Source organism: Propithecus coquereli, unplaced genomic scaffold (genome assembly GCF_000956105.1).
Source record: "Propithecus coquereli isolate 6110/MARCELLA unplaced genomic scaffold, Pcoq_1.0 Scaffold39, whole genome shotgun sequence".
Taxonomy (NCBI): domain Eukaryota; kingdom Metazoa; phylum Chordata; class Mammalia; order Primates; family Indriidae; genus Propithecus; species Propithecus coquereli.
The window spans coordinates 748,268-775,872 of record NW_012149618.1 but is presented as its reverse complement, the minus strand read 5'-3'; the positions used below and the strand labels follow the sequence as shown (position 1 = coordinate 775,872).

Genomic DNA, 27,605 nt, shown 5'->3' with positions numbered 1-27,605 from the left:
TCTTGTACTGAACTGGAAGTTCCCTAAGGTCCCTTCCAGAGCTAAGGTTTTAGCATTTTATGATTCAGTGACTTGAATGGACCTTCAGGGAAGTTTTGGCAAAAATTAGAGTCTGACAGTATCAAGTACAGTGGTACCTCACACCCTCCAGGTGGGGGTACAGATTGGTACAACCACATTAGAAAAAATTTGAAGTTATTTAGTAAAATTGAAAATAGAGCTATGTCCCAGCAATTCTACTCCTACAGATACCTGTACCTTAGAGAAATTCATGCACGTATCATATATATGCCCCACGATATAAGTACAAGAATGTCCATAGCAGCGTTGTTCACAGTAGACACTTCCCCCCAAAAAATAAATAAAAACAACCCAAATGACATCAACAGCAAATGGATATATAAACCGGGGTATATCCATACACTAGAATACTATACAGTGATGGAAATTAACTATAGCTCCACATGAAAAAATGGATGAAAGTTATGAAACACCATGGTGAAATTGTACCCTAGTCCCATGTTTCTTATTTCTCCAAATTCCTACACGGTAACAGCTTCTGTGCCTGGTCAGGCGATGCAGCGTCTACTAACCTGGGGAGCAGCTCTGATGCGAACACCCAGTGTAGCGGGAGGGGCCGGGTTGGTTGGCTGTCAGACGGGAGCCCGATGATGTAAGAAAGTTTTACTGCCTGGGGGCCTGGACTCGATGTGGAAGGGCCCGGGGTGACAGAAGCAGCAGCGCCAGTCAGAGGGACAAACTGCCTCGCAGGAGGGCGGCACAGGCAGTCTCTCCCTTGCTCCCCTCTCTGCTCGGCAGGCTGCCGCTGGTGCCTTCCAAGTACTCGATGACAGCGATGATGCTCATCATGACGCTGAGCTTTTACTACTTCTCCCGCCACGTGAGTGCCCCGCCCTCCTTTCCTCCTGCGCTCACGGCAGCCAAGAGCCCGAGCCTTTAAGGAACGCTGGTTCCCTTTACCCAACACGGCGCCTGACCCTGGTCAAGCCACCACCTGCTCTGTATTCTGGTTTCTTCCTCCGTGATTAACACAAGGAAAACACTTCTGTGCCTCCTCCTCTGACCTCCAGGATGCTGAAGGAAGCATGAGGCGGCGGTGGGGGGGGCGTGGGGAGAGGAAGCAGTGCTGGCACAAAAGCCTGGTAAAATCCGCTCCCCAGGCCAGGGCTCACAGCCTCTGCACTCACCTGGCGCTGGGGGTCACTGACACAGTGGCCGTGGAGCCAGAAGAGGAAGGGAAGGGAGATGATGAAGTTTTCGTCTGGTTAAAAGGAAAAGAAAAGGGAGGGAAAGAGGGTGGCAAAAGATCCCGTACGAGGGCCTTATGGCTCCTTGTTGGCTCAAGTGCCCCCTAGTGGTTTTCCAGGGAAAGTACAGCCTCCCCAAGTCACTTCTCAGCCAAATGGAGCCTGCCAGAAACGGGGACTCCACGCTGGGGTGGGAGATCCCCACTGCTGCCACCTCCGCAGGACAGACCCCTAGCTAAAATTAGGTCCCAGGAGGCCCCTCCCATATGGAAGGCCTCTTGGATCTCCGCTGTAACCACAGAGGCTGGCGTCCTCACTGCAGCTGTAGGGTGGCGTTTCTGATCAGGCGAATTCCTTCAGGGTCTTACTTCCCTTGCTGTTCAGCCGTCTCCCTTCCAGTTTTTCCATGTGCAGCCCCTCCATGCAAGTTGTTTTTCATCTCTCCATTCAGTGACCAGCTTAGAGCACACACCTTGCCTTGTCTGTGTCCGCAGGTGGAGAAACTGGCACGGACGTTATTCTTGTGGAAGATCGAGGTCCACGACCAGAAGGAACGTGTCTATGAAATGCGACGCTGGAATGAGGCCTTGGTCACCAACATGTTGCCCGAACATGTGGCACGCCATTTCCTGGGGTCCAAGAAGAGAGATGAGGTGAGGGGTGTGGCCCAAGTGCAGCCTGGAAACAGGAGGCCATTGGTCTTCGTCTGCTCTTTCTCTGGGCCAGGCCTCCTTGTGAGGGGATTGCGGCAGGGTTGAACCTAAATGGCAACCACGGTGAAAGCGAGGGAACATCATGCAGTCAGTTGGACACTGAGCACTTTGGCCCTGCCTCTTTTTAGGAGCTGTACAGCCAGTCGTATGATGAGATTGGAGTCATGTTTGCCTCCCTGCCCAACTTTGCTGACTTCTACACAGAGGAGAGCATCAATAATGGTGGCATTGAGTGTCTGCGCTTCCTCAATGAGATCATCTCGGATTTTGACTCCGTGAGTGCCCGTCCTGCCCCCTCCTCCTGCACAGAGGTGGCCTGTTGCAGATTACATCCTGGGACAGGCTGCAGAAGCCTAAGAGTTCTAGACACCCTAGACAGGCTACATTTTCCCAGATAAGGTCCTCCTGTAACATACGGACTTCTGCAGCCATCTGTAACTGTGGGGTCCACGGCCGGGAGGTGGGAGCCTGGGAAGTCACCTGCAAGGTCACAGGATAAGGACTGGCCAAACAAGATCCTGAGGGCCCCTCTGATTCCTCCTACCCTCAAATTCAGAGTCAGTAAACATCTATTGGGTAGTTTGTTTATTAAGGAAAATGCTTTTATATATGTGTTCAACCACCCTAGGAGGCTGGCACTTTTATCTCAATGTTAAGGTTGTGGAAACTAAACTCAGAAAGTGAGGAAGTTTGCCCAGGATCATGTGGCAGATACGCAGTGGAGTAAATAAAAGCTTTTATAGGAAAGCATCTCTGTGACTCTTGGATGTTTTGTGGGGTCCTTATATCTGTCATTTAGTTGGCTCACTCATCTGCCTTGACTCTGCTGACAATTCTTTCTTTAATCCTGGTCTTAGCTCCTGGACAATCCCAAATTCCGAGTCATCACCAAGATCAAAACCATTGGCAGCACCTACATGGCAGCTTCAGGAGTCACCCCAGACGTCAACACCAATGGCTTTACCAGCTCCAGCAAGGTAGCTGCCCACCACAGTGTCCAGAGAGGAGATGAGGCTCTGCCCCAAGGCAGGAGATTGGCCCCCCCAGACCTAGCATATGGGAAATGCGAGGTTACAAGAGCAAAAGAGAAGTTGAGTGCTGTTGTGCCAAGGGGTCAGACACACACCACCAGCACCATATAACCATAAATAGATATATTATGAAATAGGGCTTACTGAGAAAGTTTAGTGAGCAGGAAAACAGAAGAACACACATAAACCCCATCAGTGTACTACAGCTTAGGCCTAATGTGATGCATGAGCACTGTGGACAGCCCCCTCAAGGCTCTGTGCTTTCGTAAGAACTGGGGCGCAGGAGCCGTCTACGCAATTGCGCAGTGATGAAAGTTCAGAGGTGAGCCCCGTGAGTCAGTGTTTAGCTACCAGGAGAGGAAATGAGCTGTAGGGGCCCTGGTCCCAAGTACTGAGTTTTGTTTTTGTTTTCTTGTTTTCTAAGAGACTGGTTTTGCTCTGTCACCCAGGCAGGAGTGCAGTGGTGTGATCATAGCTCACTGTAACCTTGAACTCCTGAATTTAAGCGATCCTCCTGGCTCAGCCTCTTGTAGCTGGGACTAGGGGCACATGCCACCACACTTGGCTAGTTTTTCAAAATTTTTTTCTAGAGATGGGGTCTCACTATATTGCCCAGGCTGGTCTCAAACTCCTGGCCTCAAGTGATCCTCCCACCTTGGCCTCCCAAAGCACTGGGATTACAGGCATGAGCCAGCGCACCTGGCCCCAAGCACTGTTGTTAGAATATCACTATCCTCTTTCACCTTTACAGCTATCTTCTGCTGTCAGTACTACTGCCCCCTCTGCTCTATGTGTGACGTTAAAGAAACATGTCAAAGGCAGGTCATCATCCTCAAGTGCTTACTTAATTGCCTAGTTGAAGGATCCAAACACGGACAACTTCAGAAATTGTAATGACCAGGCTCAGATAAGGTAGTGAAGAGAGCTGTCCCACGATGAGACGCATGGCAGATACCAATAGGGTTTGTCTTCCACTGTTGCCCAGTCTGCCCTAGACCTGTTAGAGGGACGCACGTGAACTTTGTCACAGTGACAGGTTGGAGCTAAACAACTCCTTTGTGACAGGAAGGAAATAAGGCTTTAAATAGCTAGGTGTAGGGATCCACCCCCAGAATGCCGCTAAGGGAAGGAGGCAGGTGATCAGGCTACTGCAGTTACAGGCCTGGACTGCTCCCGACACATTCTCTGCTACCCTCTGGCACAGGAGGACAAGTCCGACAAGGAGCGCTGGCAGCACCTGGCCGACCTGGCCGACTTTGCACTCGCCATGAAGGACACACTTACAAACATCAACAACCAGTCCTTCAACAACTTCATGCTGCGCATAGGTGAGGGTGCCAGGTTTCGTGTCTCCCTTCTGATACAGGGACCCAGCAAATCTGCAGGAAGACCTGAGGCATCTGGATTGGGGAGGTTCACACTCAGAGCTGGAAGGGAACTGAAGGACCTTCAGTCCGGTCTCTTTAGATGATCTAGCTGAAAAATCCAACTGATGAAATGGTCAAGCCGTACCTGTCCCTGCTTGTTTACAGTGGTAGCCTGGCCTGCCTTCTGAATCTGGCAGAGAAGTCACCGTGTTACCTGCCTTTCCAAGGGGGCTTCTGTGCCTGCTGAGGGCCTGGCTCTTCTCAGACCAGCCTGCCCATTGAAAGGAGTTAACGTCACCAGCTTCCCCCTACTGGGAGGGTCTCATTCCTTGTGGGTGAGGTTGTAGGAGACTTGAAACACCAGGTGTGTTAGCGAAGCCGGCCACTGCCGTGCTACGTCAGTTAGCACACGATTGCCAAGCACATGGCAAGGACAGGATAAATGGGAGACACGATTTCTGCCCTCCAGTAACGTAGACAAGTTTAACAAAGAATATGACGTATTATATAATTAGGAGCTTTGTGGTAGGAGTCAGGTGACAAATTCTGTAGAAGAGTTGTGGTAGCTTCTGAGAAAGGATGATGACAAGATTTGGCATGTGGCTGTACTAACTTTATGCCTCTACCCCAGGCATGAACAAAGGAGGGGTTTTGGCTGGGGTCATTGGAGCCCGGAAACCACACTATGACATCTGGGGCAACACGGTTAACGTGGCCAGCAGGATGGAGTCCACAGGAGTCATGGGCAACATTCAGGTAAGTCCAGCCACAGGGCTGCGCAGTGCTCAGACTCGAAATGGGAACAAGATCGGAATAATTCGTTGCTACGCACTAGTGCCGCTTCCACCTGGTCCAGAACAGGAAGTGAGCAATGCTGTGAGATTCAGGGCAGGAGCAGGAAGCGGTCTCCACTACAGCTAGTATCGAGAAGGGAGAAGATGCTTCAACCCATTTGCGAAATTTAGGTTTAAGTTCTGGATGAGAACAGCTTGCTTCTTGGTATAAACAACTTTTTGTGCCTATAGCAGCTGTCCCTGAAGCAATCCTCATCTGTATCAGCTGGGTCTGGCAGGAAAGCTCCACAAAAGGAGCAAAGGGAGAGAGGAACAGGGAGTAAAAGTTCCCAGAGAGTAGTGCCACCACACAGGCAACCTGCGGCTGTCCCTAGAGGAGAGAAAGGATAAAGACTCTTTGGGAGAATGGAGGGCTCCGCACAGATCACCCAATGTCCTCCTGCTCTTACCCACCGCTCACTGGGGGCAGAATGAAGGGCCTGGCCCTGGGAGGTTTGGGGGAGAGTGCCAGGGCCTAGTGCCACCTGGGACCTGTGGGTATGCAGGGGTTAGCGCCATCTGGATCAGCACTCAGCTCCAACCACCCAAGACCCCTATGGCTACCCTCTAACCTCAAGGCCTCCCGCTCTGTTCTCCTGCCACAGGTGGTGGAAGAAACACAAGTCATCCTTCGAGAATACGGCTTCCGCTTTGTGAGGCGAGGCCCCATCTTCGTGAAGGGGAAGGGGGAGCTGCTGACCTTTTTCTTGAAGGGACGGGACAAGCCAGCCGCCTTCCCCAACGGCTCCTCTGTCACACTGCCGCACCAGGTGGTAGACAACTCCTGAGGTCCCACAACAATCCAAACGGGAAGGGAGAATTTATTTTTTTTTAATCAAAGAAAGGCCTTGGGACAGGACAAATTACCAAGTCCCGACATTCCTGAATTGTTGAAGTGCACACTCACGTAGACTTTAGGTTTAAAAATCTCCTCAAGCCTTCATTTGTTTGTGGATATGTGAGCTCTGAGGGCAGCCATACTACTCCTCAGTGTGCCTGTAGTGTCCCCCGAGCAGGGGTCTTAGGCGTAGTACTGGAACAATCCTTTCAGAGCCCTCGTTCCAACCCAGCCCTGCTTGCCCCAGAGAGGCCCTGGCCACTGCGAGCAGGAGCGCGGGAGAGGTGGAGCAAGCCGCCTTTGCCGCTGGGCTGGGCGCACGGTGAGGACGCTCTGCTTCAGGTGGGGCGGGACGCTGTGCTGGAGACGCTCTGCTCCCAGCTGGAACTTGCAAGCAGTGCTTTGCACTCCGGAGAGAGCGACGCTGGGGACCTGGTTGTCTCCGCGTGGTCTGATGAGGTGAAATGGCCCTCGTCCTGATGTTCCTGATAATCTTGAAAGGTTCTTCTGGAACCCCTGTCACCTTAGTCATGAGAGCAGAAAGTGCAATATTTCCTTTCACCTGGTGGGGGGAGGGGAATTTATTTCTGAAAGAAAAATATATAAACAGATCTTCTACATTTATATTTTTAACCTTCTGTTTAAAAACACTTTCCGATATTGCCTTGCCTTTTGAGCTCTTGCTACAGTCGCCTTTGCTACTGCTTTAAAAGAGAATTTACAGGTATTGATAAAGAACAAGACTGTTTTATTAAAAGCTTTATTCAACTTGATCATTGTGAAAATTCTGTTAATATCTCTTATCTGAGAAGGGCTAGAAGTGCTTTGCTAACTAACTCCTGCCACTGGTCCTTACCACATGCCTGGAAGGCAAGAGCTTGAACTAAGACACCACTTTTATTCTTAAGCTGCTATTGTATAAAGAGGGGTCCGAGTTGCTACACTCCCCCCAGAGTTCACTGGAGCTTGCACACATGGAGGTTACTTCCTGACCATAGTCTAGGAAGTGACCATTTCAGAGTGAAGCCTGAATGTAGCTCTGGGCCTTGGGCAGTAGTAGTAACGATCACTCCTGTGACTGGGCAAGGGAGGGACAGGAATTGAAATGGGAGAAGGCGGCCAGCCAAACACACAGGTTTTTGCATCTGTGAACTGACCCATAAACCAAGGAACAAGAAGTGCCAGCAGATCGGAGGCCGTGGTTACAGGGAGAAACAGTTCACTAAACAGACTGGGACAGGGAAGACGTCAAGAGGGGAAGGCCTATCTCCTTTTGCAACAGTAACTAAGTTTATGGGCATATTTCCAACCATGCTTTTTCACAAGGGACTTGATAAGTTCAGCACTCTACTGAAATGTTTGTTTTAGGAAACTATTAGCTACACTGAAACCCGATCACTTTATCCACATTGCTTTCTCATACCATATTATGTATAAAACAGTGGCCTAGATCGAATACGTTGCTCCAAAGATTAAACACACGTCCCTTCTTAACTATATGATCTACCTCATTATCATGAACCTGGAGTGTTCTAAGAACTTCTTTTCAAAACTCTCAGAACAGGAAAATGAGGCAGAATTACTTAAAGCTTCCAGAAAAGCTAGAAATACTGTTAAGTGAATGATACACCTCTCTCTTCCACAAAATGTCTTCTGTCAGCCCACAAACCATTCTGATTTTCAGTAACATGTATGAATGAATCATTCAATACCTCAACCCAGATGACTTTAGGCATTTTAACAAGTGACCAGGCTATCGTGGGAATTGTCCCAAAATGCCAATGTCTGTACTCAAATATAATCCTCATCCTGGTGTAGTAGTAGCTGTCTGTTCACATTACAAGGATGATTCCCAGGCAAGGCTGTCAGTAGTACCAGTTTACTCACTTCTGATGTGTTCCAGTGAAAAAAATATTTTAGGAGACCAGGCTCATATTCAGCATCTCTCTTTTTTTTGCAAATGAAGAAAACACTTGATGAAGGGGTTTTGTACAGAACAGAATTTCATGGGCTGCTCGCTGTTCTTCCCAGGAGGTGGATAATGCTTCTGTTCCTAAAAAAGAAAGTCTATCAATCAGTCTCATTTAGTTCAACCAGGGGAACTGGAACTTGCATCACTGATATTCTAGACGGATCTAACTTTTATTTTTTGGTCTGGACTGTGAGAGAGGCTGCCTTTTATTGGATGAATGTAATTTTGAGACTAGGGACTTGGACTTAGACTGCTCACAGAAAAAAACCTTTGAAACCTGTGGCAGCTTCAACGTGTCTGCCTCCTAAAAACATCTTACCCAATTTTTCATTATTGCCCATGTCATTTTATTATGGACATTTAGCTGAAAAAGGTTCACAAAAAAATGTCTCTCTTGGCCAGCCCTGAAAATTTTCCATTTAGAGAACACTCTGTAGAAAGCTAAGTATACACTGATTCGTCATGTCTATCTGGCTTCACAGTGAAATGAGGCTTAGCTCCATTCACCATAAATGACCCTAGGACACAAACTTACTACTAGTTGTCCTTCTTCAAGCAGGGGTCTCCAGTGAAATCAAATCACAAGCTAAAAGAACAGAACACTGGCAGAGTTGGATAGGGCAAAGGAGGAGGGAAAACTGGAATAATTATGCTTGCAATTTACAAAGAGGAAAAGAAAGATTGGTAGAAATAAAATAGTCTTTGTATCTTACAGTCTGAGTAAACTTATAGTACATAAAGTATCAAGAAGTCCACTTGATGTGTTCTACCTATTTTACCTGTTTCATTCAACTTGAACAAACCAGAGCACATTATAATTTCTTCACTAAGGCATCCTTCCTCTTACCTTGACATGTAACGGTGACATCAGTTGGAAGAGTTACTGTGAGGTCCTTATACAGCAATCTAGCACAAAACAGGAAAGCCTGATCCCTTGGATCCACTTTGTAAGTAAATGACAGCAAGTTGCACAGTGAGTTTCTCTGCAAGGGCCCAACGAGAAAGGCTGCAAAGTCACTCTAAGAGGGGTGAGGAACAAAACAAAGTATAGGATCATTACCACTGCAAAGGCATGGTTACAGCACGTCAAATATATCTACCAAAAACGGACCACAAATTGTATTTCAGAGAAAGAAATGAGGGACAGAAAAAGGCCTGAAAAAAAACTAATAAAAGAGACTTATAACTTAGTCACTGGCAGCCTAGAAAGGCCTGCAGGAAGCACTTCCTAAATGGCCAGGGGTGCCGATGGAGGTGAGATACTGTTTCTGCCAAGAATTTCATTGACATTACTATATATGGCTAAGATGCTTCATGTCTGCATTCACATATCAATTTAAGTTTAACCTACAACTGGAAGCTTCACAGTCATTCCAGATACATAAAGGGAGAAATGCTAAGCTTATAAGAGCCCACTTACTGCCTATTTGCATTCATTTCCTATCTACTTTTTTCACCCCAACCTTAGCTCAACTGCAGCACTAAGAAGGTAGGCCAGAGTTTAGGGGAGGATAGATAGTATTCCTCAATGTACTTCAGAACCCATTATTCTCCTGCTTGCATCTATTCCCAAGGTTCAGGAAGGCACTTGGCATTAGTAGATACTCAATAAATCATTGTCAAATTAAAGTCTAGCAACTACATTCTACAACTTTGTAATAAAATTTGAGGAACCACCATTCGAGTACATAATCCTTTGACCAGTACCTATGGTTCAACATCATCCAGAGGTTCAAAAGGGTAAGAAGAGCGTGGAAAATAGCTCGTATGTTAATAAAAAACAAACATTAGAAAGGTCCAACTTCTGGCTAGGGAACATTTAAAATACAAAAGAAAACACCCCTGTTTCTCCCTTTTAAGTATACCTTGGGCTCATAAAGTGGGGTATATAGCATCACAGACAGATACCTGAAGTTGATCCGCCTGGTACTTCCTCCCAGAGTAAGCACTTAAATACTCGCAGAGAGTGAACAGGAAGTGCTGAATATCAGTCTGTAAGTATTTTGCAGCTATTTCTTCCAGAGGAATGAAGACTGGGACCGAATGGTGATGTATCTGGAGTGGCTTCTGTATGACAAGGTCCACAAAATAGGAATCCAACAGGTTCCCCTCAAAAGCAGTACTGATGCAGACACAGACTCCTCGGCTGGTCAGTTTACCACTGAGCCCTGAGGCAAACAATAAGACAATACCTCTCAACAGATGTCAGGCAAAGGTAATGTCTTAATTCATCTATGCATCCCAGTCGCCTCCACAGTGCTAGTAGATACACACCATGTGCACAAATGTTTGCTGAATGGATGAAGATCATAGGCTCTTTCTCTAGCTCACTTTGAGATTGGGTTGTTTAAACTATGGAAGAAGGATGGAAAAGAAAAGACATCCTAAAGGCCAAATTATTGAGAAAGAAATTTTGAAATTTCCAGTGTAGCTATTCTGTTCTTTTTTTCCTGAGTATCAAAGTAATTTATGACAGTTCTTTCCATAATCCTCTTTTGACATAGATGGGAGAATAAATTCTTATTTATGGTGAAACAGAGACTTGAGGGGTTCAAACTATTTGACTAGTGGCGTAGAGCAAGCCAACAGTAAAGGAAGTTCTAATGCAGAGTCTGGCACACAATGAATTGCTAAAAAAGAATGGTCTAAGCCAGCCACCAACCAATCTTCTGCTGTACAAAGAGGCCAATCTTGTAGGTGAAGACATGCCTACAACTAGCGTGCATGTGTGTGTGTGTGAGAGAGAGAGAGAGAGAGAGAGAGAGAGAGACAAGGGTGGGGGCTGCAAAATACATTCTCATGAAATTAGTCCAAAACTAATAATACATGTAGCAAACTAACTCACCAGAGACAGAAACCCAGATTGAATTAGGTTTAAAAAAAAAAAAAAAATCAAACCTGTAAAACGATATGCCTGCAAAATGGCTTTCACATTTTCCTGTTTCTTTTCCAAAACTTCTTGTTCACTGATTTCCACTGTTTGGGCAGGTTCTACATTGGCAATAGATGCTTTAACCTGCAAGATGTGCAACAAATCAAACTGGGTACAAAAGGGTACACCACAAAGTCCCTGCCCTCACCCAACTGGATAAAAGCTAAATACAGAGTATTTTACATATTGTAATACATCAAGAAATGCAACAGTGGCTGGTCAGTTAGTGCTATGAATTAATTCACACCCGAGGAAGAATCTTATGGGTCACATTGTTAGGAATCAGTAGAAACTCTGTTGGCCTGAAGAATAATTCAAATTTTGGCAGGAAAAGGGAGGAGTGTGAAAGGAGGAAGACAAGGGTGTAAGGAAAGTCTAGGATGAACATGAGCAAAACAGATGGCCGTGAAGAGGCGAGGCTGGGAAAGCTGACCCAGGTAGGATGGTGCAGGGCTTCAGTGCCAGGGCTAGACTGACTCTTCTAACTATGGCCCAGCAGATAGCTGACCCTCCCTCTCTGAACAACCATGCAAACTTGATAAAATACCAAAAATAAATGAGGAGGCAAGCAAAGAGATAGAAAAATGGTTTGAAAGCATTAAAGAACAACCCAAATAGCCAAGTTTGAAGAATAAAGATAAATGCTCTGAAGTTAGCTGGCTTTCTCTGCAGGCTTTCCCCTCAGCATTTGCGTGTTCATACCCAAGGCACATGGGCCCGATAGAAAGCTGTAGGCTACGCTCTGTAGCAGTCTCATTATCTGGGGAGACAAACACTGGACATAAATGTTATCAAAGCAGCCTTTCTGTGGACCAAGATCCCACAAAAAAGGAACTTGGCCAACATTTTGAATGCAATTTGCTCTCCAGGTATTTGGTAATTTCTAACCTGCAAATGGGTGACTGGGTACTGAGAAACCCAAACAGAAAGAAGTTGCGAAAGGTTAAAAAACTAAGCAGAGCTTTTGTCAGAGCAAAATTTGGAGGTCAGGGCCTGCCAAGGAAGAAGAGCTTTAATAGACCTGTCCCTGACATACACCCAAACTTTCAATTAAGGGCCCTAAAAAAAAGCTACACCCTAGGAGTAAGGACAAACTGGAAACAGACCACCTCATTTGGATTAAAGTGATATGCCCACATGCTATCTGCATGCCAGAAAAAAACTAAAATTCCCCCTGGAGAAAGATAACATAACTCAGAATTCCTATATTTGTTCATACACAATACCCATCATACAATCAAAAAAATTATCAGGTATACCAGGAAACAGATGACTGAAAACCAAGAGGAAAAAGAAGACAATAGAAACAGAAAGATCCAAGGGGATTCAGCTATTTTATTTACTGGGCATGGCAATTAAAACAGGTTAAAAGACAGGGAACTGATACTAAAGAGATAGATTCTATAAAAAAGAATCAGATGGAAATCCTAGAACCAAAAAATACAGTAACTAAAATTAGGATTTTAATAGATTTAAAAGCCAACTAGACAAGATCATAAGTGAAGTGGTAAATAGGTATATTTTCACATCCAGATTAAAGCACATAGAGAAAAATAAGATTAGGAAAAGCAGTAAAGACATAGGTCCCTGGGGAAGGAAAAAAAAGCCACCATGCCTGGGAGCCTCAGAAATAGAAGAACGAGATATATGCACTATTTGAAGAAATACAGCCAATTTTCCAAAAGACATGAAAAACATCAAGTAATTAATTTAAGCTCTACAAGCACCAAGCAGAATAAACAAAGAAAATTATGCCCAGTTACATTATGTTATAAAACTGCTGAAAACCAAAAACAGAGAAAATCTTAAAAGAAGCCTGAGGGGAAAAAAGACACATTATAGTCAAACATTAAGGCTAACACCTAACACCTGACAGAAACTATGGCCCTAGAAGACAACAGAATGATATATTTAAATGTTTGGAAAAAAAATAACTTCCAATCTGTAACTCTACACCCCAGTAAAAATATCCTTAAAAAATAAAAAAACATAATGAAATAAAGGTGTTTTCAGACAAACGAAAACAGAATTTACTGTACCAAAAAGAGCTACTTCTTGGAAGTAACGTAACCCCAGATGGAAATACGGAAACGCAGCAAGTAATACAGAGCACTGGAAGGGAACAATGTGTATAACCCTAAAGGAACACTGGCTGTACAAAACAAGTAAGACACTAAAATAATACCATGGTAGACTGAGATCCAAATATATAAGCAGTCATAATAAAATTTCATGGACTAAATGTTCCAATTAAAAGGCAAAGATTGCCAGGCTGGATAAAAAATATCTAACCACATGCTACTTAAAATAGGAATACCTTAACTATAAGGGCATTGAAAGATTGAGAGTAGAATGATAGATAAAATTTACCGTGCAAACCCTAGCCAAAAAAAAGGTTGTACTAGCATTTGCCAAAGTAGACTTTAAGACAAGCAGTTTAACTAAAAATAAAAGGAACATTTCTTAATAATAAAAAGTTAACTAAGCCAGGAAAATATAGTAATCCTAAATTTGTTTGCACCCAATATACACAGAAACACAGAATAAAAGGGAAAAAACAGATTTATAACCACTGTGGGAGATTTTAACAAATCTCAGTAACTAATAAAACAAGTAGACAAGTAAGTCAGTAAGGATATAAACTATCTGAAACATGAACACACTTGGTCTATTTGATATATATAAAATACAGTACCCAACAACCGCAAAACCCATTTAATGCACATGGAACATTTACCAAAACCAACCACATGTGGGGTGTCATGGTCTCTGACCACATGGAATTAAGCCATAAATCAATAACTTAAAACAACAAACACCCCAATTTTTGGAAGTGATACATTTCTGAAACAAATCCACGGGCAAAGAAGATATCACAATGAAAACTGAAAATATTTTGAATTGAAATAATGAAAATATAACATATCAAACTTCTGGGATATACAGCCAAAGCCATGCCTAGAGGGAAAATTTATAACTTTAAATGCATACAAGAGAAAAGACGACTAAAAACTATCAATAAATATTCATCTCAAGAAGCTAAAAGAACAGCAACTTAGATCCAAAGAGAGTAAAAGGAAGGACACTGGGCACAGTGGCTCATGCCTATAATCCCAGCACTTTGGGAGCCAGGAGTTTGAGACCGTTTGAGGCCAGCCTGGGCAACACAATAAGAGCCTATCTCTAAAAAAAAAAAAAAAAATTAGCCAGGTGGCTCATACTACTCAGGAGGGTGAGGCAAGAGGATCATTTTGAGCCCAGGAGTTTGAGGCTGCAGTGAGCTATGATCACGGCACTGCACTCCAGCCTGGGCAACAGAGCGAGACCCTGTCTCAACAAGAAAAAAGAGAAGGAAATAATAATGAGTAGAAAGCAGTGAAAACACAGAACAAATGAACAATAGGGAAAAATCAACAAAGCCAAAAGTTGGTTCTTTGAAAAAGGCACAAAAGTGATGAAATGTGAACAAGACTGATCAAGGGGAAAGAATAAGAGCAAGTACAAATTACCAGTATCAGAATGAAAAATGAGACATTACTGATTGATCTGATTCATAAGACAGTAAGTTGTTTAAAAAAGTTTCAGACAACTTTAAATGTGAGAGTTTACATAAAATGGATAAACTCTTTGAAAAATGTTACTTTTCCAAAGTGACCCAAGAAGAAATAGGAAATCTGAACAGTTTTATATTGATCAAAGAAATTGGACCAAGGCTGGGCATGGTGGCTCACACCTGCAAACCTAGCATTTTGGGAGACCAAGGTGAGAGGACTGTTTGAGGCCAGGAGTTTGAGACTGGCCTGAGCCAGAGTGAGACCCCCATCTCTACAAAAAATTTAAAAATTAGCCGGGTGCGGTGGTGCGTGCCTGCTAGTCCCAGCTACTTGAGAGGCTGAGGCAGGATGATCACTTTAGCCCAGGAGTCTGAGGTTGTAGTGAGCTACGACGACACCACCGCACTCTAGCCCAGGCAACAGAGCAAGATCCTGTCTCCCCCACCCCCCAAAAAAGAAATTGGGTCAGAAATTTAAAACCTTCCAACAGAGAAGGCACAAAGAACTTTACCAGGGAATTCTTTATAAAAATGTAAGGAAAAATAACACCAGTTTTATATAAGCTCTTCCACAGAATAGAAGGAAAAAAGGAAAATATCTCAATCTGCTTTCTGAGACCAGCACAAACTTGATGTCCAAACCTGACAAGATTACAAAAAAAAAAAGCATAGGGCAATCTCTCTCATCAATTTAGATGCAAAAGTCCTATTAGCAAATCAGATTTAGTATTATATAAAAAGGATAATACATCAAACCAAATTAGGTTTATTGCAAGAATGTAAGGGTGGTTTATCATTCAAACACCAATTAACATAAATAAAATAAGGGAGAAAGCCATATGATCACATTAAAAAATGCAGTAAAAGCATTTGATAAAATGTAATACCTGATCACCATTAAAACTCTCAGCTAACTAGAAATAAAAGAGCATTTTCTTATTCTGATAAAGAACATCTATAAAATTTACTACAAACAGGTTGACCCTATGACTGTTTCTACTCAACAACACACTAGAGATCCTAGTCAGTGGAATAAGGCATGCATGCATGCATGCATGCATAAATAAATAAATAAATAAAAGTTAGAAGGATTGGAAAGGAAGAAGCAAAAATTTAGCAAAATTGCCACATATAAGGTAAATGTACAAAAATCAAATATATTTCTATATAATAGCATCAAATATCAAAAGATACAACTTCTAAACAATAATACCATATATCAGGGGTCATCAACTGCAGCTTGTAGGTCCAATCCAGGCAGACATTGATTTTGTAATAAGGTTTTACTGGAAAGTACCACAATCATTCTTTTACATATTGTTTATGGCTACTTTCATGCTTTAATAGCAGAGTTGAGTAGTTGCCACAGAGACCATATGGCTCACAAAGCCTAAAATATCTGACCCTCAACAGAAAAAGTTTGCTGACCCTTGTCATATACAATAACATCATGAAAAATTAAATACATAAGAATAAATATAATGAATGATGTTTAAGACCTCTACACACATAAAATTATATTCATTACTGAGAAAAACTGAAGAACTAAATAAAAAGAAAGACATACCATATACATTGACTGGAAGAAGCAATAGTGCAATTGAAGATTTCAATTCTTCCCAAATTGATCTATAGATTCAAATCCATCCCAATAAAAACAGGAGGTTTATTTTTGAAAACTGACTGATTCCCAAATGTATGGTAAAGTCAAGGGGTGAAGAATAGGCAAGATAATTCTGAAAAAGAGGACATATACTACAGGTGTCAAGATTTACAGTAAGCAACTCTGGTAGTGGCACAAAGATGGACAAATTGATCAATGGAACAGAACACAATCCAGAAACAGACCCACATTGGACCCAAAGATCTGCTACAATAGAATGGGAAAAGAGTGATCTTTTCAAGAAGTGGTACCAGATGAACTGAATATCCATCTGGAAAAACACAAGAAAAGAAGGATGATCTCTTATCATACAACACACACAAAAATCAATTATAGATGGATTATATAATAATTCTAAAAGATAAAACAATAAAACTTTTAGAAAATAACACAGAAGAACATCGTTATGATCTTAAGTTAGGCAAAGATTTATTAAACAGGAAACAAGAGTACTAAGCATAAATTCCTAAACTGAACTTCAATAAAACAAAGATTTTCCTTCCATCGCAGGCACCATTAGAGAGAAAAAGGCAAGACACAGTCTAAGGATGACTCTAATACACATACCCAACAAAGAACTCATATCCAAAATATGTAAAGAATTCTACAATTTAATAGACAGACAACCTAATAAAAATTTTTGCAAAAGCCTTGAAAAGTACAGTGCACAACAAAAGATTTTCAAGTGTCCAATACAGGTACTTAACATCATTAGTTATTAAGCAAATGCAAATTAAATCTACAGTAAGATATTATTATACTCCCACCAGAATGACGATTTTTTTGAAACGGACAACATCAAGTATTGGTAAAGTGTGAAATAATAAAAATCTTATACACTGCTGCTGGGAATATAAAACTGGTATAATCACTCTCAAAAACTGGCAGTATTTATGAAAGCTAATATGCATTATCCTATGACTCAGCGATATTCTACTAGGTATAAACCTAACAGACAAGTGTATATTTTTACACCAAAAGCCAGAAACAAGAATGTTCGGAGAAGCAATATTCATAATTGTCCCAAAGTGAAATAACCCAACAACCCAAATGTCATCAACAGCAGAATGGATAAATTACAGTATATTCATAAGATGGAATTGCTATACAGCAATTAAAAAAAAAAAGCGACCACTACACTCAAGATATAGATGAATTTCACAGACATAACACTTGACAAAAGAAGCCAGACATAAGAATCTATACTTTTTACACTTACATAAAGTTCAACAATGGGTAAAACCAACCTCTGGTGACAAAAATCAGAATAGCGGTTACCTGGAGAGAAATGCCTGGGAGGAGGCAAAGGGGGGACTTAAAGAGTACTGGTCATAGTCTATCCTTTGATCTGTGTGGTCGTTATCTGGTTGTGCCCACTTTGTAAAAAAAAGTTCATCAGATCTGTGCACTTTATATATATTTTTTACTTTAATGAGAAGACAAGAAAATGAAGGAAGGCTGACCTTATTACACAAGTAATGAATGATTATTGAGTGTTTCTGAGCAGAGAAATGATGTGGTGTTTCATGAAGCATTTTCTTGGCTGTGCAGGATTTAGTGGAAAAGTAGAAATACTAGAAGAGAGACCAACTAACAGACTGCTGTAATAATCCCAGTATCTAAATCACTTGATAGATATTTACCCCGTATGTGGATAACACCTGAGCTATGGCAATGGAGGGAGGAAGTGCAAAGACCAAAAAAGGAAAATTTGACAGGGCTTGCTGACTGGACCTGAGCTAGGGAGAAAACTGCAAAGAGGGAAGGGTCGCAAGTTTCCTGTAAGGTTTTAAGTCTGAGTTATGAAAAGATGTCACTAATGACAAAAGAACCAGTAACTCAAGTCAAACTGCGATTGAGGTAATGGGCTTAGATGTCTGTGAGGGCAGGTTAAGAGTCTGTCTGTCGGGAAGAACTCGCCTGGCCCATCAGTAGTGCCTGATAATTGTCAGGTGACAGTGATATTAGCTGCAGCTCCCCAGGTTTGATCATTTGAGGGATCAAGGACTGAAGCCCATCCCGTAAAATCACAAGTAAAACACATTCTACAAAGCTGCCAATTTCGGATCATGTTCGCTCTTTATACCCTAGGGAAACCTGCCACCACCACCCTTCCACTCACTCTGGCTTGCCGCTGCTTCACTTCCGCCCTCAGCTTATCTCGCAGACACCTCAGTTTATGAATCTTGGTTGCAAGAGCACTTCCCACCGCCTGTGCGCTCTGCAGCTCTTCGCACTGCTTGCGGGATCTGTCCACTCCAGTCTCCAGTCTTTCCAAGTGAGCTAAGACACCTAAGGAAAGTAAAAAGGGAAGTTCACAGGAAGCCAGGGACTTCTAACTCTGGCAAAGGGAAGCATTTCAGAGAAGAACGTAGGGTGACTCTTTTTTCCAAAAAGAACTCTGTGGCCAGCCGAATTGTTAGATAGCCGCCACAATTTATGAAACCAATTTATCAGAGGAGCTGATAATTAAAATCAAAGAGGTTGAACAGTGATGTAAAAAACTGCCTCGACCAGGAGACTATTGAAAGAGAACACGAGAGAGAACATGAACTGGCTATCATATGCTGATGAGGCCGCAGTATTTTATCTAGGCCTACAGTTTATCACAAATGCACATCTCTAGTGTGGAAAAGGATGATTTATGGCTTTATCGCAGACTAAACAGAATCTCCCTCATGAAAATTCTACACTTTTAACCACCAGACTTTAATTGGGTTTCTTAAGTAGATCCAGCATCCATTTTGTAAGGGGGTTCATAAGGATATACATATATGAAAATCTTAATCTTTCCTTGCCTTGGGACAGAATCCAAAAACTTATCTCATTCATCTATCCAATTAAGACTAAAAACCTAAACTTTCTTATGGGGCAAGGGATAATATTCCAGAAAAAAAAAAACCCAAAACAAACACTTCCGTGAGATCAAGCAGAAGTAGACACCCACTACATGCAGAACTGCCCTGTTTTAGGCATCAACTCCTGTCCCTCTTGCCGTCTCAGGAACCTAGATTATCGTTATCCCTGTTCTCTGCTGTATCATTTCCTCTCAGCTGTGCCCTTCCCCACGGGCTCAAGTCTCACTCGTCTTCAAACACACACTCACAGGCCGACCCTTGTCCACACGTGCCTTCCGCCTTCCATCCCTCTTTTTTCCCCTTTCCTTTCCGGGCAAACTACTTAAAAGACTTGCCCACACAGTCTGGGTATCCCTTATTCAAAATGCTTGGGACCAGAAGTGTTTCAGATTTTCGATTTTTTTTTGGATTTTGGAATATTTGCATTATACTTACCAGTTTGAGCATCCCAAATTCAAAATCTGAAATGAGCATTTCCTTTGCATGTCATGTCAGCACTCAAAAAGTTTCAGATCTGGCTTTTTGATGCTCAACCTATACTTACTTTCTCCATTTCCTTACCAATTACTCATACCTCAACCCACTCTCAACTCACTTCTGTTCCCATCATTCTACAAAACTACTCTAAGATCGACAGCGATGTTCATGCTGCTGAATCCAATGGACATTTTTCAAGCGCCCTCATCTCACCTCCCAGCAGTACATGACTCCACTGATCACTACCTTCCTGAAACACTCTTTTCCCTTGAATCCTATCACACCAACCTCCTGGTTTTCCTTCCTCAATAAATGTTTAAGCACTTATTTTGTGCCAAGCTCTCTTTCGGGCACTGGGAACACAATGATGAACAAGAGACAAAGACTTTGCCTTTGGGAAGCTTACATTTTACCTCTCTGACCCCGCTTTCTTTTTTTTTTTTTGAGACAGAGTCTCACTCTTTTGCCCGGGCTAGAGTGAGTGCCGTGGCGTCAGCCTAGCTCACAGCAACCTCAAACTCCTGGGCTCAAGCGATCCTACTGCCTCAGCCTCCCGAGTAGCTAGGACTACAGGCATGCGCCACCATGCCCGGCTAATTTTTTCTATATATTTTTAGTTGTCCGATTAATTTCTATTTTTGGTAGAGACGAGGTCTCGCTCTTGCTCAGGCTGGTTTCGAACTTCTGAGCTCAAACAATCCACCCGCCTCGGCCTCCCAGAGTGCTAGGATTACAGGCGTGAGCCACCGCGCCCGGCCTGACCCCGCTTTCTGCTTTGCAAGCTTATCCTCTTCTCTTTGCCCATTAAATGCTAGACTTTTCCAAAGCTCAGTCCCAAGACCCTTTTTCTCCTGAAGAAATCTCATCAGTACCCACAGCCTTAATGACCATCTATAAGTGAATGCCTCACAAATATGTATCTCTAGCTTATCTCTCCTGAACTTTAGAGAATATCTACCTGCTTTCTCAGTATATCTACTTGGAAGTCTTAGAGGAAACTGACACTCAACATGTCCAAGACTAAATTCATTATCTTTCCCTTCCAAGGCCCTCACTCACTGGAACAACCATCTACCTAGTTATGTAAGCCAGATATTTAGCATCTTCTTTACATCTTTCTCCATGCCCCAACCTCAATTCGTTACCAAAGCCTACTGAATATACAGTCCTAGTACCTCTGAAATATGTCCACTTCTCCTCATCTGCACTGCCACCACTGTGGTTCAAGCCAGCATCATCTCTGGCCTATTACAAGTTTCCTAGAAGCCTCCTACACCTGAGGCATATTTCAAAACCTCAATTTGAGCTCATCAGCACTCGGTGCAAGCAGCATTTCCTTAGGGAAACCTTTGTGGCACCATCAGAACAAGGTCAGGTGCCTTTTTGTAAGATCTCAAAGAATTGTATAATTTTCCTTCAGAAAAAAATATTGTAGTTTTAATTGTATATTAATTAATGGGATTATTTGATTGTTTCTCTCTCCCACTGAATCTTTAAGTTCCAAAATCAGGTACCATGTATGTTTTTGTTCACCCATGTATCCCTAAAGCTAGCACAATGCCTTACATATGGTAAATGCTCTATAAAAATATTTACTGAAAGATGGACAACCAGGTATGATCTCTTAAGAGATTAAGTTCACATAGCATATATCTACAGAAAAGTCCGTATTACTGCAATAATATTCATGAAAAAAGAAAATCTTTATTAAATAATAAACCAGTCCTAATAATTAGCATGTAATTAATTGCTTATTAACAAATCTCTATTTATCCAACAAAACTATGGAGAATCTACCATGGACCAGGGACTGTGCTTAAAACTATTAATACTCTAATGGCAAAAGAAAGTCCTTGTCCTCACAGAGCTTACAAAAATTATTTAACATCCAACCAGGAGGTATTTTGAAAGTGCACCTACCTGGTCTAAATTAAAGTGTTGCAGGAGATGCTTGGTCAAATTCTACTTTATGGACCTAAAATTCCCTTGGCACTCACTATACATGCCATTTTTTTTCCCTTTGTAAAGAAAATGATAAAAATAACAACTTAAGACTGTTAATTATTGTCCTACTGTTAATTACTGTTCTCAAGTCACTCCAAAAAAAGATAAATTCTATATTATGACAAATAGATATTAATGCTCCCAAAGTTTCTGAAATACATAGGTATTCAAAACTATGTCAGCATGTCATTTAACGTTGCCACTAGAGAACAGAGAGAATCTATCTATCGAGCCTGCCTCATCTTGGAAGACAGGATTGCATTTCATCACAGCCAGTCAGTTCTGTCCCAAAAAAGGTTACAAAAATGGTCAAAACCCTTATTTGAAGAAATCAACTGGTTGCAACTAAAATTCCGTGTCCTCCCCTCTGAAATAAGTGGGGAGTTCAGAATGCTCACTTTTGAAAGAATTTGAATCTGAAGCAGAAAGCTATTATAAAATCATACAAGGAGAGGGCTAAAACCAGTATGAATAACAGCTAAATGTTTAAATATTGTTTTGGGTAGAGAATAAAGGGGCTGTAGAATAACTCCTTGACTGGTCTAAACCACTTGATAATCCAAAACTTCCACTGACCTTATCACTTATTTTAAAACAAACAAAATCAGTCGTAGACTAGACAACATGAAATTCTGATTGTAGCATGTTTCTAATACATAGTCACCAAACTTACTTCCAGCCTCGAAGTAACAATAATTCTTAACCCATATACTATTGATTATCTAAGGTTTCAGCTTCAGTTATCTGAATACAGCTAATTCTCAGTTATCAATGATAATAATAACCCAGAAGAAAATAAGGTCACCAAATTCACTGACTCTCTCAGAAATTGTTTTTAAAACTACAGCATTATTTTTTAAATTGGGTTTTATGCAAGCTTTTCCAAAGTGTTAATGCATAACCCTTTGGATTGAGACATCAGACTTGCATAAGTACTTCAAAGCTCTAAAAAGAATTAGTGGCACAGGACTATAAAGGCACACAATAACAAGAACTGTCCACAAATATTCCTGGGTATTAAAGAGGAAAGCAATCTTACTTCTGGACAGAAATTCAGAGGCAAATCTCAGTTGCCAAAGGATTGACTAAGGACCAATATTGTAAAGGTCATAGTTTCATAATGCTAATCAACTCTAATATTAAAGCATTTGTTGAACCCTTGTCCTGGATGTTTTAGAATTAGAGCATTTATTGAATACTTCCTATACATTAGACAGGTGCTAAATGCTTTACTTGAAAAGCATTGAAAGAGTTAAATACTTATCTAATTCCAAAACCACCATAAAAATGCTATTATTCACCTCCATTTTCCATATGAAGAAATTGAGGCAGAGAACAGTAAAGTAACTTGTCCGAGGCCACAGTATTTATATGGCAGAGCCAGGACTCAAACCCAGGTCTAACCAACACCAAAGTCACTGCCTCACACTGGCCCTCCCTCAGGAGAAATGCATAAATGGCCCCAAAAAATCCTGGGATGAGAGGAAAGATATCTCACTGGCTAGAACTGTAGCTCTAAATATAAACACAGAGCATACTATGAATGCAACTTATCAGTTTCCAAAGGGGCAGCAGCCTAGAAACAAAGTAATTTTTCCTTGTCAAATGGTCTTGGCTGCCTGTCCCTTTAAGTTCTCAATGTTAGTTCCTTTCACCATTCTGGTCCCAAACAAGACAGGTCACACATCTTTCAGGAAGAAAGGGTTCTTTCAGCCTGCGGGTCATCTTCGGGCAGCAGTAGGAATAGGGAATAGGCGACTCTTTGATTACCTCCTTTGGACTCGCCGTCTTGGCATAAAGTATTCGTCTGCTCCATCTCCTCAGATTCCCAAGAGCCTTCCCATGAAGCTGTCTAGGCTAGTGGTAACAGGGACCTAGATGTCCTTCCTGGTAAAATAAAATGGAAACAAAGTCACATCTATTCCCATTCAGACAAACCCAGGTGGCAGGGCACTCACCACTCAGGCACGCCCCCTAGGCCCCCAGATAACCCGAGTCACCCCTAGCAATCCCCTTCCCTGACCTGCCTGCCGGTTCCCCGGGTCCTACTCTGCTGCGTCCACACCTACCTCCCCGCCCCCGGTGCGCTCCCGAGGGCACGGCCCCTTTGGTCCAGCAGGTGTTTTAAAAGGCTGTTCAGCCCGCCACTCTGGTCACGGTCCCGTGGGTCCCTGGGACTTCCTTCCCCCAACCTTCTTCCCTCTTGCTCACCCAGGATAGGAGTGAGAGAGAGTTCCCGCCGTCCTCGTCTTCAAAACTAATCCAATCAATCCCGGCGTACTTTGCGCACCCGCCGTACAAAATCATGGCGGCACTCAGAGCCCCTCCCTGATCCCAGCATGCACCGGGCAGTAGGTCCGGTCTTTCGGGTGGTCAGGAAGATGGCGGCCTCCAGGGCGGAGCCGCAGGTCCTGGTACAATACTTGGTGTTACGAAAGGATCTATCACAGGCTCCGTTCTCCTGGCCGGCGGGCGCATTGGTAGCGCAGGCTTGTCACGCAGCCACTGCGGCCTTGCATATTCACCGCGACCACTCGGACACTGCCGCTTACCTCCAAGAGCTGGGGCGCATGCGCAAAGTGGTCCTCGAGGTGAGGCACAGGGGCGGAGGGGGAGGGACGTTGAGGGCGTCGAGACCGGAAGTGGGTGTGCTCTTGGGTAGAAAGGCCTAACTTTACGGAGTGGGTGTGGCGTGGGTGGCGAGGAATCTTTAACATGTAGGTTTTGGAAAATGGCCTGATTCCCGGGAGCTTTCCCTTAGGCAGGGCCTGGTTGTGTGAAGAGTGGACATCGTGTCCGTTATTAGGGCTTCCCCGCACCCTTCCCCGGGCTCACCAGGAACTGGTGGCTTCTGTGTCCCGTTTTTTAAAGCTGTGCCCAAAAGTACTGTCCTCCAGCGAAACCAACCCAGAAGGAATAAGGACACAAGGTTCCTTATTGCCATGGGGACCGTGCAAAGTGAAGTCAAACTGAAGTATTTACCTGGGCATAGCGCCAAATTATTTGAAAATAAATGTAAAAAACCCTAGTACAAATTGAACCTAGCATCAGAAATACCAGAACCAGGGGTGTAAATCAGTACATCTTTTAAAATAGTGGTAAAGTTCTTTTTGCAGATGACCAAACAGATCTTACCCTTTGACTCTGTTAATCCTGCTGCTAGAAATGTATCCTAAGAAAATAACCAGATGCACCCGAAGAGCTTTGCACAAGGACATTCTTAGGAACACTTTATATTGGTAAAAAAGGTGGAAATTAAGTATTAGGGATCGGTTAAATTAATCTATGCCTTTATAATATATTATTATGAAGCTAGCATAAGTCATGTTTTTGAGGCATATTTAGGGTCATGGAAGAGTGCTGATGATACGATACTAACTGAACTGTATTCTATACACAAAATGATCCAAATTTTGAAAGAAAAAACTGAGGAAATACATCTAAATATCAAGTAGTAGATGGTGAGATTTTGGTTATTTCCTAATGCTTCTCTACATTTTAAATTTTTATAAGGAGAAAAAGAATTGCATTAAAATAAATGAGAACTCAGGTGGAGGAGTGGGGTAATGCCTTCCTGGATACCTGGCAAAGACAGATTATCTTTCAAGAGAAAAATTGCTATTGGGTAGTGAAACATCCAGCAGTAACCTGTAGGAAAAAATGTCTTGAGAAAATATGAGCAGGCAGAAAAGAAGCAGATGGGTTTTCCTTAGATCTTTTTCTAGGAGGAGGGCCTCAAGAAATCATCGGGTTCAGATTTCTCTTGTCTCAGATGAGACATCTGTAGCCCACAGAGATTAAGTGACTCCCCTGAGTTTGAAAGGTTTCTGATGATCCTTAGTTGTTAGCCATGCCTCAAGAAAAGGACTTAGGAGTCACTACTGATTAAATCGAGGTGCTGTTGTTAGCCATAAAGTCCAGTAGAATATAAGACAATACCAAGATTAAATACATTTATTGGGTATGCGCCAGGCACATCCTAATTTCATTGAATCCTCACTAGGAAGCGTTATCATCCCTATTTTACAAAGGGAAAAAGAGGCCAGCTAAGTCACATACCTTATTCAAGATCACAGTCGGAGTCTGGAGTCCAGTGGTCTGTGCTATGCCTGGTGCTGAAGAAGAGAGGAGTAGTTAATGAGTCCTCCAGCAGGGCTCAGCCCAAAGTACTCAGTAGATAAAGAGTGGCAATCCTAGCATTCTCTAATTTGATGAGACAAGCCTCTGGTTATCTTAGTGGCTTCTGCCTTCCTAGGCGCAAAATAACATACATTATTTTTTGAGTGGTAGTTTTAATACTCCTTGTAATGGTATTCGGCCTGAGTGAATGGGTGGTAAGGATGACCCAGAAACAATTTTAGAAGTATGTTAGGGAATAGTTTACCCTCCTGTGATGTGAGTAAACAAGCAGGGGCTCTCTTTCCTAGGAGAAGGAAAATCCTAGGTTCGTGTGACATAGACTAGGAGGGGAGGAGGGGAGGGGAGGTGGATGTGATTTTAGAAATCCTTCCAGCAGTCAGCTCTTAAAGTCAGAGCTGGCTAAAGAATCAGGGTTAGATATTGTGGGCACCAGCCATATGAGAACTAGAAAAGGTACACAGCGTAATTACTGACAGCACATACAACATCTCAAGAGGGAAGAGAAATATCTCCATTTAATATAAATAGCAATAGTAAGCCTCTCCCCCTCCCCACTGCCAGGCAGAGAGTGAAAGGCAACCAAGGGCAGCTCCTTCTTTTGTAAAGTTCTTTCACTTTTAGTTAAGAGGATGCCCTGCCCTTTTTTTGGCCTTTTGATACTTCCTAAATGAGCTATTCAATCTGTATTTTGCTCCTTGCAGGCCCCAGATGAGACCACCCTGAAGGAGCTGGCTGAGACCCTGCAACAGAAGAACATCGACCACGTACTGTGGCTTGAGCAGCCAGAGAATATCCCTACTTGCATTGCACTGCGGCCCTACCCCAAGGAAGAAGTGAGCCAGTATTTGAAGAAGTTCCGATTGTTCAAATGACTGTGGCTTTGATATATTTGTATATCAGCAGGATCCAGAAGCAGCATGCCATTCACCCCTAAGCATCGTACTCCTTTCAGCGTCAGCTTGCTCCTCCCTTTCAGTGGTAATGGCTTCTTGGGGGTCAAACACGTGTTCATATTAAAGTTGTCATTAAGAGTACTTCCCTTTATTCTTATTAATAAGTTCAAGTGGAGAAAGTGGGTAAGCAGTAATATCGTGTATGGGTCATTGCTGAAGTAGAAGATTTAGTTAGACTCTTGTATAGGGATCAAGGAAAATCCCTTCCTTTTTTTTGTTAGGAATAATGGAATTCTTCAAATCACCCAGGTTTGAATCTTTGCTTTTGAATTCCTTATTTCTTATTCACATCCAGTTATCATATTTCATTGACTCTAAGACAGCATCAACTTGAAGATGCAGCATTATTTTATGTATTGTTAAGAAGAAATACTGCCAATTAAGGAAGACATGCAATTGACTGTATTTCAGTATCAAAAATGTTAAAATTTATGTGTATAATAGATCTTTATATATGTGCATACATACATATATATGTACATACATTATTGATTAGATTTGGTGAAACCTGTCAAGTACTACAGATATGTTCTTGTTTCAGGGCTGCTGCCCTGGAGCAGGCTCTCGTTTTGCTTCCTGGAGCATTCTTTGGTCACTCACCTCCAGTGCATCCTGGTTCCAATCCAGCAGACACTCAGCTGCCAGGTTTATGTAGATGGGATCACTCAGCACCCTGTTGAGAATAGACTACGCGCTCCTGGATTAATGTTCCTTAGCTTAGCCTTCAGACCCTCCCCAGTTTACAGACTGGAGGAGGCAGAAAGTTGAAGGTCACCGTACCTGTTGATGATTTCCTACTTATCATTTTTTTTTTTTTTTGAGATGAGGTCTTATTCTGTCATCCAGGCTGTAGCGCAGTGACACAATCATAACTCACTGCAGCCTCGAACTCCTGGGCTCAGGTGATCCTCCCACCTCAGCCTCCCAAGCAGCTAGGACTACAGGGAGATGGGGTCTGGCTATGTTGCTCAGGCTGGTCCCCAACTCCTAGGCTTCAAGTGAT

General features: G+C 42.7%; 3 protein-coding genes across 4 annotated transcripts in view; 2 read left to right on the top strand and 1 right to left on the bottom strand.

Annotated features, from left to right (window-relative positions):
- Positions 1-6,000, top strand: part of ADCY3 (adenylate cyclase 3) — a 98,838-nt gene extending 92,838 nt beyond the window's left edge. Inside the window, exons 15-21 of the mRNA XM_012652541.1 lie at positions 820-901; positions 1,763-1,921; positions 2,110-2,256; positions 2,839-2,958; positions 4,217-4,340; positions 5,011-5,135; positions 5,818-6,000. Of these exons, the coding sequence (XP_012507995.1) occupies positions 820-901; positions 1,763-1,921; positions 2,110-2,256; positions 2,839-2,958; positions 4,217-4,340; positions 5,011-5,135; positions 5,818-6,000 (940 nt within the window). The remainder of the gene's footprint in view (positions 1-819; positions 902-1,762; positions 1,922-2,109; positions 2,257-2,838; positions 2,959-4,216; positions 4,341-5,010; positions 5,136-5,817) is intronic.
- Positions 6,001-6,067: 67 nt separating this feature from the next.
- CENPO (centromere protein O) lies at positions 6,068-24,081 on the bottom strand. 2 transcript variants are annotated; one of them, XM_012652538.1, is made up of 8 exons: positions 23,721-24,081; positions 23,280-23,396; positions 18,293-18,462; positions 10,921-11,038; positions 9,931-10,190; positions 8,870-9,041; positions 7,938-8,103; positions 6,068-6,637 (listed from the first exon to the last, which is right to left on the bottom strand). In XM_012652538.1, the coding sequence occupies exons 2-7, from the start codon at positions 23,323-23,325 to the stop codon at positions 7,967-7,969; spliced, it is 903 nt and encodes a 300-aa protein (XP_012507992.1). In that variant the 5' UTR covers positions 23,326-23,396; positions 23,721-24,081; the 3' UTR covers positions 6,068-6,637; positions 7,938-7,966. The 2 variants fall into 2 exon arrangements, with proteins under 2 accessions (XP_012507992.1, XP_012507993.1); XM_012652539.1 differs by having other exon boundaries at positions 6,068-6,612.
- Positions 23,828-26,678, top strand: PTRHD1 (peptidyl-tRNA hydrolase domain containing 1). The gene is made up of 2 exons (XM_012652540.1): positions 23,828-24,100; positions 26,351-26,678. The coding sequence occupies exons 1-2, from the start codon at positions 23,849-23,851 to the stop codon at positions 26,519-26,521; spliced, it is 423 nt and encodes a 140-aa protein (XP_012507994.1). The 5' UTR covers positions 23,828-23,848; the 3' UTR covers positions 26,522-26,678.
- The last annotated feature ends 927 nt before the right edge of the window (positions 26,679-27,605 follow it).

What these genes read in the sequence shown, in the direction of transcription:
- CENPO (XM_012652538.1), bottom strand. Translation starts at nt 23,325, where the DNA reads ATGGAGCAGACGAATACTTTATGCCAAGACGGCGAGTCCAAAGGAG. An exon ending in TGAAGCAGCGGCAAGCCAGA is followed by an intron (nt 11,039 to 18,292) that starts GTGAGTGGAAGG and finishes CACATCTTGCAG; the next exon opens with GTTAAAGCATCTATTGCCAA. An exon ending in GCAGGCATATCGTTTTACAG is followed by an intron (nt 10,191 to 10,920) that starts GTTTGATTTTTT and finishes TGTTTGCCTCAG; the next exon opens with GGCTCAGTGGTAAACTGACC.
- PTRHD1 (XM_012652540.1), top strand. Translation starts at nt 23,849, where the DNA reads ATGCACCGGGCAGTAGGTCCGGTCTTTCGGGTGGTCAGGAAGATGGCG. An exon ending in TGCGCAAAGTGGTCCTCGAG is followed by an intron (nt 24,101 to 26,350) that starts GTGAGGCACAGG and finishes TGCTCCTTGCAG; the next exon opens with GCCCCAGATGAGACCACCCT.